The sequence below is a fragment of the Chiloscyllium plagiosum genome, unplaced genomic scaffold (assembly GCF_037043375.1).
Source record: "Chiloscyllium plagiosum isolate Xiang-an unplaced genomic scaffold, Cpla_swu_hap1 HiC_scaffold_15, whole genome shotgun sequence".
Lineage (NCBI taxonomy): Eukaryota > Metazoa > Chordata > Chondrichthyes > Orectolobiformes > Hemiscylliidae > Chiloscyllium > Chiloscyllium plagiosum.
The window spans coordinates 66,163,108-66,178,203 of NW_028270153.1; the positions used below are offsets into that span (position 1 = coordinate 66,163,108).

Consider the following 15,096-nt stretch of genomic DNA (forward strand, 5'->3'; position numbering starts at 1 on the left):
CATCCTGCTCTCCCACTCTGTACAGTTATGACTTTAACACCACTTTTCCACAATTTTCCTCGAGACCCTGGGAGAGAAATTAACATCAGCCTTAAATATCACAGAATCCCAGACTTGTGGCATTGCCAAACATCCAGAACTCTCTGGGGTGACAATTTCAAAGATTCAAAGGCCTCAGAGTGAGGAAATGTCCCCTCAGCTCTGACCTAAATGACCATAACCCTCATCCCGCTGACCCTGTGTTCAAAGTTCCCAACCAGAAAAACAAATTTTGTTTGACAAATGTATTCAAGTTTATTTTTTGAGGGCGCAACTAGGAGGGTTAATAGAGGGGAACCGGTAGATGTAGCCTATTTGGATTTCCAAAAGGCATTCAGTAAAGATGTATACAAAAGCTTTGTTTATAAAATTGTGGGTTACATGTTATAGTAAGGGTAGAGAATTAATGAATCAACAAGAAGCAGAGGGTAGGGATAATTGGGGCAATCATCAGTGCACTGCACAACAGTGCAGTGTTGTAATATTCAGTGCTGGGGCTTCAGTTCTTCAAATCTTAGAAAAAATATGTCAATGAAAACATGTATCTACATTTGCAGATAATACAGAGCTGTTGCTGAAAAGAGAGACATGTCACTGACATGTCAGGATTAAATGCAAGAATGTCAAATTTCAAGCTATCACAACAATTTATACTGAAGAGGAAAAAGGTGATTTGATCGGCTAAAACATCGCTGTGGAGATTGCAACAGCGAACCTCTGGATTCTCCAGAAATGCTCCTGAAGGAATTCCAATATTGCTGTTATCAGAATCTATCAGGACTTCAGCAAAGCTCTGGTATAATTTCAGCAAAACAGTATTTCAGCAGGGATTACACAGGGTCATGCTACAGCGATAACGATATTTCAGGGAGATGCTGACAGGGCTCAGGAATTTATCTAACAAGGTTCGGAACAGGCATGTCCACAGGTGGTTTTACAGCATTTCTGTTCCGCTGGGCAGTCTCCATCGTGTTGGCAAAATTCGGCACACATCTTTGTTCCCCGAGGCAGAGTGCATCTTCCTGGTTTCACTGTGTGAACACAATGGAGACGAAATCAGAAACTGGCAATACTGAGTGCAATACTTCGACAACATAAGACACTCCCTTTACCTTGACAGACCTAGAAGAAACTGACAAATTTATTTGAGTTTTTAATGAGGATGTAACTAAGAGGGTTAAAATGGGGAAACAGTAGATGTAGTATAATTGGATTTCCAACAGCCATCAATAAGGTGTATGCAAAATTGATATCACCAAAACCAATTTTAATGTCAATGCACAAAACAAGGGCTTTTTCCATCCATGTCACTTCAGCTTTGAAGGAACCACCACACACAAGATACAGGCTACAGTTGTGAGTACTGAGGGCTTACCTCAGTTGTGTTGTCCTTACCTTTCTGTGCAGCAGTGCATGAATGGCCACATCCATTACTGCAACATTTCTCATCCCCCGGGCAGTCACTGTCATCCGTACAGTATTCAGCACACACTCCAACTCCACCGTGCCTCCGAGGACAGATCCCAGGTTTTCCTGTGGAAAGCAAGCATTCCACTCAGTCACGAGCTACATCTGATAATGAAATGCAAAATTGCCCATCCCATTCCTGATCTGACATTCCTCCTGGCTAGGTTTCGGGAACAACCATTCAGCCCCTCTAGTTGAGTGAGATCCTGAGTGTCCAACTTCCATCCATGACTCTGCATCGCTAAATGCCCCGATGAGTAATCATCATTGATGGAAGAAATATTAGTGTGAGAACAAGGTGGAAGTGTCAAATGGTTGGGATGATGTTTGTACAGAGAGCGGAGGTGTTCCACAAAGCAGAGTGAGCTTCATCTCCCCAGTGTAGAGGAGACCACATTGTCAGCAGCGAATACAGTAGGCTAGATTGAGTGAAGTGCAGGTAAATCACTGCTTCACCTGGAAGTCTTGGGCCTTGGATAGTGAGAAGGGAGGAACTATCCCGACACAGGGTCAGTTTTAACTTGACTTTGCTTTCAGCAGAAATCCACCATTACCACCTCCTCTGCTCCTAGCTCCATCTTTGCCCACAGCTATTACCTCTCCCATTATCTCTTGTTCCACGACTTGTGTCATCATGAGTCTCCCTCACCCTCTAACCTTTCCCTGACCTTCCCTTCTGTTCCACTTACCCCACAGTATAAAACCCAATATTTTCCCAGTTCTCTCTTCAGTTATGAAGAAATGTCAGACTGGACTCGAGGCGTTTGTTCTGTTTCGCACTTCACACATACTGCTAGACCTGCTGAGATCCTCCAGCACTTTCTGGTTTATTTCAGATCCCCAGAAGCTGCAGTGGATCGTTTCCCAGTTGGACGTGCAGGAATTGAGCTCAGGTGAATTAGATAGTGTCATCGAGTCAGAGAGTCATACAGAACGGAAATCGCGCAGTCCAACCAATCCATGCCAACCATAATTGTCAGATACGGAGAGTTAGAGTGCTCTAGGTCATTGTTTCCTGATGATATGAAGCAAGGCAGGAGTGCAGAATGAAGAGAACACAGAGATTCTTCAAAGAGACATGGACCAGCTGAGTGTGGGTTCAACACGATGGCAGTTCAGGAGTACGTGACCAGTGACCCGCCATGATCATGTTGAATGTTGTAGCAGGTTATAGAGTCATAGAGTCATACAGCACGGAAACAGACCCCTTGGTCCAACCAGTCCATGCCGAACATAATCCCAAATTAAACTAGTTCACGTGCTTGCTCTTAGTCCATATCCCTCTAAATGTTTCTTATTCATGCACTTATCTAAATGTCTATTAAATGTTGTAACACATCCACCACTTCCTCTGGAGGTTCATCCTACGCATGAACCACTCTCTGTGTAAAAAAAGTTGCCCCCATGTCTTTTTAAACCTTCCTCCTCTCACCTTAAAAAGGTGCCCCTAGTCTTGAATTCCCCACTCCAGGAAAAAGACACCTGCCATTCACATTATCTATTCCCCTCATGATTTTATAAATCTCTATAAGGTCACCCCTCAACTTCCTACGCCTATCCAACCTCTACTTATATCTCAAACCCCCAATTCCCAGGAACATCCTGGTAAGTCTTTCTCTGAACCCTATCCAGTTTAATAATATCCTTCATATAACAGGGTGACCAGAACTGGACACACAACTCCAGAAGAGGCCTCATTAATGCCCTGTACAACTTCAACATAATGTATCAACTCCGATGCTCAACAGTCTGAGCAATGAAGGGTTTGGGGACCTGAATGGTATGCCCCAACAACAATGTCTCATGTTCCCATGTGTCATGGCTGAGTAGTGTGGCAGGAATAGTTATTCTGGGAGTGTTCAACAGAGTCTCCCTCCAGAGAGAGAGAGAGTGAGGAAGAAGGAATATTGGAGAAACACAATATGGCCTATAAATATGGATGTGCCATTCATAGGGGCAGGATAGGGGTCTCTGATGGGGAGGTACCATTCATAGGGGCAGGATAGGGGTCTCTGATGGGGAGGTACCATTCATAGGGGCAGGATAGGGGTCTCTGATGGGGAGGTACCATTCATAGGGGCAGGATAGGGGTCTCTGATGGGGAGGTACCATTCATAGGGGCAGGATAGGGGTCTCTGATGGGGAGGTACCATTCATAGGGGCAGGATAGGGGTCTCTGATGGGGAGGTACCATTCATAGGGGCAGGATAGGGGTCTCTGATGGGGATGTGCCATTCATAGGGAAATTGCAGTCCAGTCAACACAACCCTGATGTGTGTGTATTCCCTCCTCATGTATTCTTCCTCTGAATCCAAGCATCATTTTAATGAATTTCACTATGCTTCTTCCAAGACCAATACATTCCTCTGCCCAGAAATGCTCCCAGCAACCCTAGCTTTTGCCTTAGCAGATATTCCTGCTGCTGTAGTATGGCTTCAACCCACTTGTGTTATATTTCACTCGATATAAATATGAGCATCTATTGTATTACTTTTAATAAATACAGTGAAGTGTTGAGATGATAGAAACACAGAGTGGGAGTAGGCCATTCGGCTCAGTGATCAACAAGACCATAGGTGATCCCCTATTTCCACACCATACCCCCAATCTTTCTTCATTCCCCACATATCTTTGTTTTTGAGTGAGCTTCCTATTTCTTTCTCAAGTATATCCACTGACTTGACCTCTGCAGCCATAGGGCCACCACCCTCTGAGTGAGAGAATTTCTCCTCAGTTCCGTTTAAAATGGCGTACTGTGTTTCCTGACCAAATACTTCTTTTTTTCTCTTTTTTTATAATTTAATCCTAAAATCTGTAATGTTGCTCTTTTTGCTTCTCTTTTGTTCGATTTTTCTGGAACTGAAGAAGCTGTATCCAGGGAGCTTTGTGCCTAAGATGGCTCCGTAAGCGCTGAATTGTACACTTTCCACTGTACTCATTTGAGTTTATATGACAATAAAGCTAATTCTAATGCTAATTTTCTGGAACCCATGGCCATAGAAACACCGTCCCTGCATCCAGCCCGTCCACCCCGTTCGAATTTTATATATTTCAATCAGATCCCCCTCCCAGTCTTCCACGCTGCAGTGAATACAGGCAGTCACCCTCATCTCCTCATAGCACACAGACAGAGCTCACCAGTCACGCCCTACTGCTCACTTTCCCAACTCACTGCCTCCTGCCATTAAGCCAATTCCTCACCAGGTCAACCATTATCCTTCAATTCTATAATTACCACCTGAGCCACAAGCTAATTGGCACAAGGTCAATGAGATTAAGCAAGTAAATACGTGGCTCAAAGACTGGTGGGGGAGAAATGAGTTTGAATTCGTGAGACATTAGCACCAGGACTGGGGAAGAAGGGACCTGTTCCGATGGGATGGTCTTCATCTGAATCATGTTGAGACCAGAGTCCTAGCAAATTGCATAACTAGGACTAGTTAATTCAATAACACACCAGTTAATTCAATATCTGTTGTTGGGAAAGTGTTAGAATCAATTATCAAGGAAGCAATATCATGACATTTGGAAAGTTAAAATATTATCCGTCAGAGTCAGCATGGTTTTATGAAGGGCAAATCATGTTTGACTAATTTGCTAGAGTTCTTCGAAGATGTAACAAGCAAAGTGGATGAGGGGGGGGGTGCTGTAGATGTAATTTATCTGGACATCCGGAAGGCATTTGATAAGGTACCACACAAAAGGTTAATTCACAAGGTTGGATCATATGGGATTAGGAATAATTTAGCCTGGATAGATGACTGGCTAAGGACAGAAGACAGAGAATCGGGATAAATGCTTTTATTTTGGAACGCAAGGTTTAACTAGTGGGGGGCCACAGGGTTCCGTCCTTGGACCCCAGTTATTTACAATCTACATTAACGACTTGGATACAGGATTGGAGGCTCTATAGGCCAATTTGTGGATGATACAAAAATAGGCAGGACAGTAAATTGCAATGAGGAAATAAGAACCTTGCAATGGATACAGATAGGTTAGGAGAGTGGTTCAAAATGTGGCAGATGGGTAAGTGTGAGGTCACGTATTTGGGTCGAGAAAATGGGAAGGTGACCTATTACCTAAATGGGTAGAGACTTCAGGGTGCCACGGTGCAGAGGGATGTGGGTGACCTTGTTCATGAGCCACAGAAAACTAGCATGTAGGTACAGCAGATAGTAAAGGAAGTGAATAGAATGTTGGCTTTTATAGCTAAAGGAATACAATATAATGATAAGGAAGTATTGTTGCAATTGTACAATGCATTGGTGAGACCACACCTGGAGTGTTGTGCAGAGTGTTGGTCCCCTTATTTGAGGAAAGATGTACTGGCACTAAAGGCAGTTCAGAGGAGGTTCACTAGATTGAGATGTGGAGTTTGTCGAATGAAGAGAGATTGAACAGTTTAGGCCTATACTCTCTGGAATTTAGAAGAATGAGAGGAGATTAAATTGAGGTAGTCAAGATGATAAAAGGTACGAATAAAGTAGATATGGAGCAGATGCTTCCTCCTGTGGAGCATTCTAGGACAAGAGGTCATAGTCTCAGGATAAGGGGCAGCAAATTTAAAACAAACTTGAAGAGAAATTTCTTCTCCCAAAGGGTTGTGGATCTGTGGAATTCACTCCCCCAGAGTGCAGTAGGTGCTGGGACAGGGAGTAACTTTAAGGGGGTGTCAGACAGATTTTTAATTGGTAATGGGTTGAAGGGGTATGGGGAGAAGGCGGGAAAATGACAGCGAGGAGCATGTCAGCCATGACCGAATGGCACTGCAGAGTTTTTACATTTTTATTTTTACATTACATTTTTACATTACAGTGTGGAAACAGGCCCTTCGGCCCAACAAGTGCACACCGACCCGCCGAAGTGCAACCCATCCATACCCCTATATTTACCCCTTACCTAACACTACGGGCAATTTAGCGTGGCCAATTCACCTGACCTGCACATCTTTGGACTGTGGGAGGAAACCGGAGCACCCGGAGGAAACCCACACAGACACAGGGAGAACGTGCAAACTCCACACAGTCAGTCGCCTGAGGCGGGAGTTGAACCCGAGTTGATGGGCTGAATAGCCTAATTCTTCTCCTGTATCTTATGTCATGAACTTATAAGCATTAACTTTTCCACAAAGACACTCATCATTAGTGAATGTTAAATCAAAGGGTACAGTGGTGACATTACTGCACGAGATTGCTACAATGATGAGTTCAGAATCTGGATCCACGTGAAAATCTCAGAAACCTTACGATTCCTGATGGCCGGTTTCTGATGGCACCAAACGTCTAGAGGTTGTTGGGTCCTTTGTGTTTTGTAAAACTTAAGATGATACTGAAATGTAGAAAGCCATATTTCCAAATTTGTTGATGATGGTATTGTAATTAATGTAGATGGAAGTGTAAATTTGCTAAGAGGGATTGATGGGGTTTCAATGCAGGCACATTTGAGGTCACCCAGCAGTTTTTTCTTAATTCACTTGCGGGATCTCTGTGTCACTGGCAAGTCCAATGTTTATTGCCTTGAGCTGTCGGTGGAGGTATTCCAAGGATCTTTTGTGAATTTCTGCAGTGCATCTTGTAGACAGCACATATTGCTGCTACTGAGTGTCGGTGGTGGAGGGAGTGGATGCTTGTGGATGTAGTGTCCATCAAGCGAGTTGCTTTGTCCTGAATGGTGTCAAGCATCTTGAGTGTTGTTGGAGCTGCACCCATCCAGGCAAGTGGGGAGTATTCCATCACACTCCTGACTGGTGCCTTGTGGATAGTGGACAGACTTTGGGGAGTCAGGAGGGGAGTTACTCACCGCAGTATTCCTAGCCTCTTACCTGGTCTTGCAGCCACTGGGTTTATATGGGGAGTCTTGTTGGACAATTTGGTCAATGGCAATTTCCAGGACGTTGATACTGAGGAATTCAGTGATGATAATATCAGTGAATGCCAAAGGGGTGGTGGTTAGATAGTCTCTTATCGGGGATCGTCATTGCCTGGCATTTGTGTGATGCAAATGTTACTTGCCACTTGTCAACCCAAATCTGGATATTGCCCAGATATTGTTGCATTTGAGCGTGAACTCTTCAGTATCTGAGGAATCATGAATGGTGCTGAACATTGTGCAATCATCAGTGAACATCCCCAATTCTGACTTTATGATGGACGGAAGCTCATAAATGAAGCTTTTGTCCCTTCATGTTGCTTTTAGGTGGTATTCATGGAGCAATTCCTGCCTCACTTTGTTTCTTCATTATCTCCATCACTAGATGCCCCCACACCCCCTCCATTCCCATGTCACTCTGGTCCCCAGGTAAACAGTGTGGTTCACTCCTTATGTCTGTTCACAGTCATCCATCAGGTACATTGTGAGATGTTGCTATATGCGGTTTTGTGATGTGGTCCTCAGGTGTAATTGCCCAGGGCTCAGCACAGCTAACATGGGAATGATACTTACTGAATGCTGGGGGCACACACACGGCCCCACAATCAAACACGCAGCACTTATCCGGCCCAGGACAATCTGCATCACACCGGCATCCCCGTTTTGTCACTGCAACCACCAATCGGCGTGGACACTTCCCAAATTTAATCACTGCCAACACAAAGCACAACCTGTAGGATTGGACTCACACAGAGAACATTAGACTGCAATCGAAATGCCTAAAGAACACAACTTGAACAGCTGTGTAAACAAGACTTACAATGAGTGTTAGATAACTTACTTTTAAAACTAAATTCAGCAATCCTTCAAAGTTCCTTATTGTTTAAACCAGCTTTTCTTTGCCCATTTCCTAGCACAATCAAAAATACTGGAAAATCAAAAGAGAGGGTCTTTAACAACAGCAAGTTTCATTGATGTGGAGGAAGATCCTGAAAGCTAGGACACAGCAGCAGTACACTTTATGTCATCTCTTGGAGTTTCTGTTCATCATCTCCCTCATAAACTGTGCTCACTCCCAGAGCTTCCCACCCTCTGCACTCATCCCTTTCCCCATTTACTTTGGGCAGAACTCCATTGTCAGAAACATACAGCTTGCCCCATCCATAAACAACAGACTGTCCCACAGCTCTGTTCACCCATCAGTGCTGTATTCATTGTGTAGTGATCCCAGCTGATGCTAATATTGGACAAGCCACATCCCAGAGTGAGGCCTAGTTTGACAGACTGTAGCTTTTATTTGTGTTAATTCTTTATCATGGTGGTCAATAACCGAACATATTTAAAAGAGGCTGACAATGTACTTTTAACAAAAAAACAAAGATTATGACAACAAAAAGCCAAAAAAAAAAGCAAACTATATTTTTACCTTTTTGAAAAGGTCTTATTACAAATTTCAAAATTAAGTATTCAGATCTTTTAGTTTCGCCAACAACTATGCAGAAACTTAGAACTCAGTGAACAGTAACACCGTTTCCAATTTAAAATTCCTTGTTCAACTGGTATAGCTGTACTTTTTTATTTGGAACAAATCTCTGCATTGATTGATGTGATTTCATTAGTTTATGTCAGTTCCTGTGACTTTTAAGCAAACTGCTGAGAGACTCAACGTGGAGAGTTCCTTAAATACCTCTTCCACAGCCTTCCATTCTGGAGATTTTCTCTTCCTTACATTAATCCATTCATTCGTTCTGCCCTGACGGTTTTGGAGACCACTAAACTGCACTCCTGCTGCTGCAAGCCTTTTTTTCTCTCTCTCTCTACTTGAAAGACTCTGCAGACTCACTAACCTTCTGGATAGTTCCGTGGTTTGAAAATACATCGTTTCTGAACTGTCTCCCTGTGTCGTAAGATGACATGTTGTTAGGTAACCCAATTTTATTCTCTCGTCCATCCTTATTCCAAAGTACTGAACTAATCATGTTGAGTATTTGTAAGAGTCACAATGAAACACATATGAACAAATTTCTCAATAATGTAACACCACTCAACAGAATGAAAAACTGAAGCAAAAGCTATGTGTCCTCTGTTTAACACATACAATATAGAAATAACATCCAAATGTAAAGTTTTCACAGTTCTGTCTATTTTAGAACTCAGATTCCCAAATAATAAAACATATATTATGAGCATTTATAATAAATTGGTTCACATTGACTCATGATCTCTCTCCCCCTCAAAATTAGTTTTTGTTTCCAATCCAATATGTCACCTCTCCCTATCTCTCTCACCTCCTCCAGCCCTATACCTCCCTATCTCTTTCACCTCCTCCAATCCCTACATCTCTTCCTATCTCTCCCACCTCCTCCAGTCCCTACACCTCTACCTCTGTCACTTCCTCCAGCCCCTACACCTCTCCCTATCTCTCCCACCTCCTCCAGCCTCTACACTTTCCTATCTCTGTCACCCCCTCCAGCCCTTACACCCCTCTGTGTCTCTGTAACCTTCTCCAAACCCCACATCCCTCTCTATCCCTGTTGACCTCCTTCAGACCCACACCACACCCTATGTCCGTTCCCTCCTCATGCTCCGACAACCTTTCGGACGTCTGCACTCCTTCAATTTTGGCCCTTGCCCATCCCCATGACCTTTGACCCACCGCTAGCTGTCCTGTGTTCAGGTGTCTGTGTGTCAAGGCCTGGAATCCTCTCCCAAGATCAGACCTCTCCTCTCAGCTCACTTGTCTCGACCTCCCTTTCTCTAGCTCCTGGTGCGTCTAATTCTGTCTAACATTTTATGGAATTATTTTTGTTTATTCCTGGCCAGGTGCCAACGGCAGTTCCTGGTGTTGTCACCAACACTGAAGCTTGATTCAAATGGACAATCGATTATCCCGGACAGTCACTGGGAAAATGGTGACGCTGATCTCACTACAACCCTCTGAGAGTCTGCCACGAACAAACTGCACTTGGATTAGTTAGGAAGCTGCTGCCTGCATCGGCTGAACGTGGCCTTCCTGTGCTTTTTGGCAAACACTTGTTGTGGCCTAATTGCAGCCATTTCCTGCATTCCTCACGCTGAGGAGAGTGGATATTCTTCCATGGCTCACTCTGCCCCGAACACTAATGAAAAGGGAACTTCCTGATAACTACCTCTCTGTCCATTTGATGCCAATGTGAAAGGTCAGCATTATCAAGAACAAGCACTCCCACCCCCACAACCCAGATCAGGGTTTGAGAGCAGGCAGTAAAATCACTTTGTGTTCGCTCAGGTCAATTCTCTCGTTGTGAGGACAGTCAGGCCTCAGGACGATCGGGGTTCCCTCTCGACGTTGGGAAGGTCACTGCTTTATTCACGCTCAGGAGCAAATCTGTGACCAAAGTGATTAGATTAGATTCCCTACGGTGTGGAAACAGGCCCTTCGGCCCAACCAGTCCACACCGACCCTCCGAAGAGTAACCCACCCAGACCCATTTCCCTTTGACTGATGCACCTAACACTACAGGTAATTTAGCATGGCCAATTCACCCTAACCTGCACATCTTTGGACTGCGGGAGGAAACCCACGCAGACACGGGGAGAATGTGCAAACTCCACACAGACAGTCGCCCAAGGCTGGAACCAAACCTGGGACTCTGGTGCTGTGAGGCAACAGTGCTAACCACTGAGCCACCGTGCTGCCCTGCCAAGGAGTGTTGGACCCTGCCAATAAATTAGACAGAAAGACTTTGGACTTTGTTTTCGAGATGGAATGAGTTCTCACGCAGCATGAGCTTGTCCAGATGCTAGGTGGATGTGGAATTTGATCAAACTGGACAGGTCAGAGGCTGGGAATAATGCAGTGAGCAACTCTCCCTGAACCCTGTCCACCATCTACAGGGTTAGAGTGGTGCTGGAAAATCACAGCAGGTCAGGCAGCATCCAAGGAGCAGGAGAATCGACGTTTCGGGCAAAAGTCCTTCATCAGGAATCTGCCTCGGATGCTGCCTGACCTGCTGGGCTTTTCCAACACCACTCTAATCTTGACTCTAATCTCCAGCATCTGCAGTACCCACTTCCCACCATCTACAAGACACAAGTCAGGAGATGTGATGGAATACACCCCATTTGCCTGAATGGGTGCAGCTCCAACAACATTCAAGAAGCTCAGTACCATCCAGGGCAAAGCAGCTCACTTCATGGGCACCACACTTGCCCTGTCAGCATACTATAGGGACTTGTCCCTCCATGCCACCATAGTCCACTCCCCTGTTGCACTTTATCCCCCTCCTGTGAGTCCAAACCCAGGAAGTATAGCACCTACTTGTATCACTTTCTTTCCTCACTATTCTTCAAACACACCTTCCAGCTGAAGCAGCGTTTCACTTGTGGCTTTTTCAATCCTGTCTACTGTATTTGCTGCTCACTATGCAGTCCCCCTAACAGCGGGCACACCAAATACAGTTGATTGCTTTGTAGCTGCCAAGCTTGAACCTGGCCTCCTGGTCACTCTCCACACAATGCACATTGTTCCCTCTCATTTAATTCTCAATTAGGAGTATTATAGGGAATGGGTGAACAAGCAAGCTGCCATAAGAGCAGTATTTCCCTGACAGAGATGAATGCAGGTTGGTGTGTTGCCTCCCGAGAGCTGAAGACCAACGATGTCACTAAACTGGTGCAATGAACCCTGGGAGTCAAGGTTCAACAGTCAGCTGTCATTGGTCATGTTGGTACAAAACCCATAGCCTGACTGATCAATGTTGTCCTGTGATCAGAATTTAGGGTGTTAGGTCGGAATATAGCAAGCAGGACCTAAACAATAATAATCCTATGGACCACAAATTTCTTCCAGAAGGACCAAGTAGATGATCCATCTCCTCCAGTGGTCTCCAGTATCAGAGGTGCCAGTCCCCAGCCAATTCGATTCACTCCATGTGATATCAAGAAACGGTGGAGGCACTGGATACTGCAAAGGTGAAGGACCCTGACAGCTTTCCAGCAATATTACTGAAGACTTGTGCTCCAGAACTTGCCACTCCCCTAGCCAAGTTGTTCCAGTACAGTTACAACACTGGCATTTACCTGACAATGTGGAAAATTGCCCAGATATGTTATAGAATGATCGAGTCACAGAGTCATACAGCACACAAAAAGACCTTTAAGTCCAACTCCTCCATGCTGACCAGATTTCCTAAACTGAACTAGCCCCATTTGCCTGCATTTGGCCCATATTCCTCTAATCTCTTCCTATTCATATACCCATCCAGATGCCTTTTAAATGTAATTGTACCCGGCTCTGCCACTTCCTCTGGCAGCTCGTTCCTTACATGCACACCTCTCTGTGTGAAAACATTGCCCCCTTGGGTCCCTTTCAAATGTTTCCCCTCTCACCCTAAATGTATACTCTCTAGTTTTGGACTCCTCTACCCTGGAGAAAGACCTTGGATATTCACCTTACCCATGCCCCTCATGATTTTGTAAACCTCTATAAGGAAACGCTGCAGCCGCCGACGCTCCAGGGAAGAAAGGTCCCAGCCAATACAGCCTCTCCTGAAACTCAACCCTCTAGTCGTGACAACAAAAAGCAGGACAAATCCAATCCCATCAGCCTACTGTCCAATCTGTCCCACATTCCAACAGGGTATACAGGACCAGTCCCAGGGAGCAGCTAATCAGTTCAGTTCTAGTCTCTGAGGGTTGTTACAATTCCAGTTGCAAGTGTTGAGTCCAGGTGGTTCACAGTAATGTGGACTTACCCTTAATTGAAACTTGACAATTTCACAAGGGGGCAGTTATGTATCTCAGATGTAATGTAAGTAGCTATTAAGGCATAATTCTCAATTAGGAGTATTGTAGGGAATGGGTGAACAAGTATCAGTAATTTATACTATAACAACAAGGAGAAGGATTTGGCAATCATCTTATCCAAGGCATCTCAGATGATTCTGATGAATATGGCTACAACAGACACAAAGATGATTGAGAGGCTAATCTCACTTTATATATACGTATATCACTTTGCAACTCTTCCGAGCAAAGATTCTGGACCAAGATCTCCGTCAATGGCTCACTGTGCTCTATTGTGTTTTCTAGCACTCCTGGGGAATGTTCTAACATTGAAAGTGCTGTGGGAATGAAGTCATTGTTGTTGGCTCAGTTTCAGTTATGATCAATTTGGACTCAATACCATGACCAACAATTTCAGGGCTTGGACCTCTGAGAGCAGCTCAAGACAAATACTCAGTACAGAACCAGGAAGTGGATTGTAAAAACCAGAACCAGTCACCCAGAGGGGGAAAAAAAATACTTGGGAGCAGACTGACACCCCTCTCAGCCTCACAATATAAACGCTCTCACTCTGGTACATGATTGCCGGGTCTCATTAATCAGCACAATCAGAAAGATTGTCGAAGATTCCTTCTGATACGTCCAACAGGCTCAGAAATTGGGAATAAAGGAGTTTAGAGAGAGAACAAAGTGTCAATGGAGAGAGAGAGAGGAACGGTGAATTAAATAGGGAGACAGCAGCTCAGAGGTATATTGTAACTTGCTAAAATTCAACTGAAGGAAATGTTTCCTTACCCAGTGCTGGATGTTACACAAGTATTCTGAGAATGCAGACCAAGTGAAACAGTCAAGACTGTGTGTGTGTGTGTGTGTGGGGAGGGGGGAAGCGATCAGGATGGAAACACAATTAATGTATTTGCAAGTTCTCCGAATGTAGGGTAAATGAAAAATAGGCGATGGGGGTATCCAAGAATTGATCCTTTGAGGACTCCAGAGGGAATAGTGTGGAGCATGAAGGAAGAAGCTGTTGTCAAAGTTTTGATGTTTATAACAGATGGTTAAAAATAGAGAGACAGAGAGAGGGACATGGGAGGGAGTGTGAAGCAGACGCCTAAGAGAGTTGCAGACAGGAGAGAAATGGAGCAAAAGTTGAGAAAGATGGTAGTAAAGTAAATAGAAGAATTCAATGATAGCATTAAGATAGAGACTTGAAAAGAGGACACAGAGACAACTTGTTTCATTCACTCAGTGGTGGGGGATGCAACTGATTCATGTTCATTACCCTCATGAGCTAGTAAATCATCAAACATTCCCCATTGCCTCGGTTCGGAAACTCCTAGAAAGAAGGCTGAACTCACCAGTGGAGTTGTATCCCTTTGTAGAGGTGGACTCAAGCCACAGGAAGAGGGTGCTGAGGGTGAGCACGAGGATAAGCCAGTGAGGAGACTGTGTTCCCATGTCTGACAGAGAAAAGAGCTGGACTCAATGAAACTACAGCTCCACAGACTGAAACACCGCTATTACCAGCCTGAAGGTCTGGGCAGGTCTCATTACCTCAAATATTTCAAGTATTCATGCTGTGATCCAGCCTTGTGTTTATACATAAGGTCCCGACAGAAATTTTGATGCCAATTTTGAAAGAAATGTGTTCCTAATTTATTTGCATCCCTTGGGGTCCTAGTGCCCCACTTCTCGTTCTGAAAGACTATTGTTTATAATTAAGGCTTTAGTGAGCTGTTTGTGTGCAGGAAGTTCAGGAATTCCCAATCTCGACCCTGAGAAACCGGAGGAGGAACAGAAATGGTTTGCATATGATACCGGCAAACCGGGGAAGGGGGGGAAGGAAACCTGAGGTGATTGTAGCTGCTTTCTGCAGAAATGGAAAGACTGAGGGAGGAATTCAAGCAACAAAAACCCTTAATAAGACAAATGTAAAATAGTTCCTTTCATGGGTCA

The 15,096-nt window shown here is 44.4% G+C and overlaps 1 protein-coding gene across 1 annotated transcript; it reads right to left on the reverse strand.

Annotated features, from left to right (window-relative positions):
* Positions 1-269: 269 nt before the first annotated feature.
* On the reverse strand, positions 270-14,662 carry wfdc2 (WAP four-disulfide core domain 2). Its single transcript, XM_043710095.2, has 4 exons — positions 14,499-14,662; positions 7,948-8,085; positions 1,435-1,572; positions 270-1,070 (listed from the first exon to the last, which is right to left on the reverse strand). Exons 1-4 carry the CDS (start codon positions 14,596-14,598, stop codon positions 937-939), a joined length of 510 nt encoding a protein of 169 aa, XP_043566030.2. The 5' UTR covers positions 14,599-14,662; the 3' UTR covers positions 270-936.
* Positions 14,663-15,096: the final 434 nt, after the last annotated feature.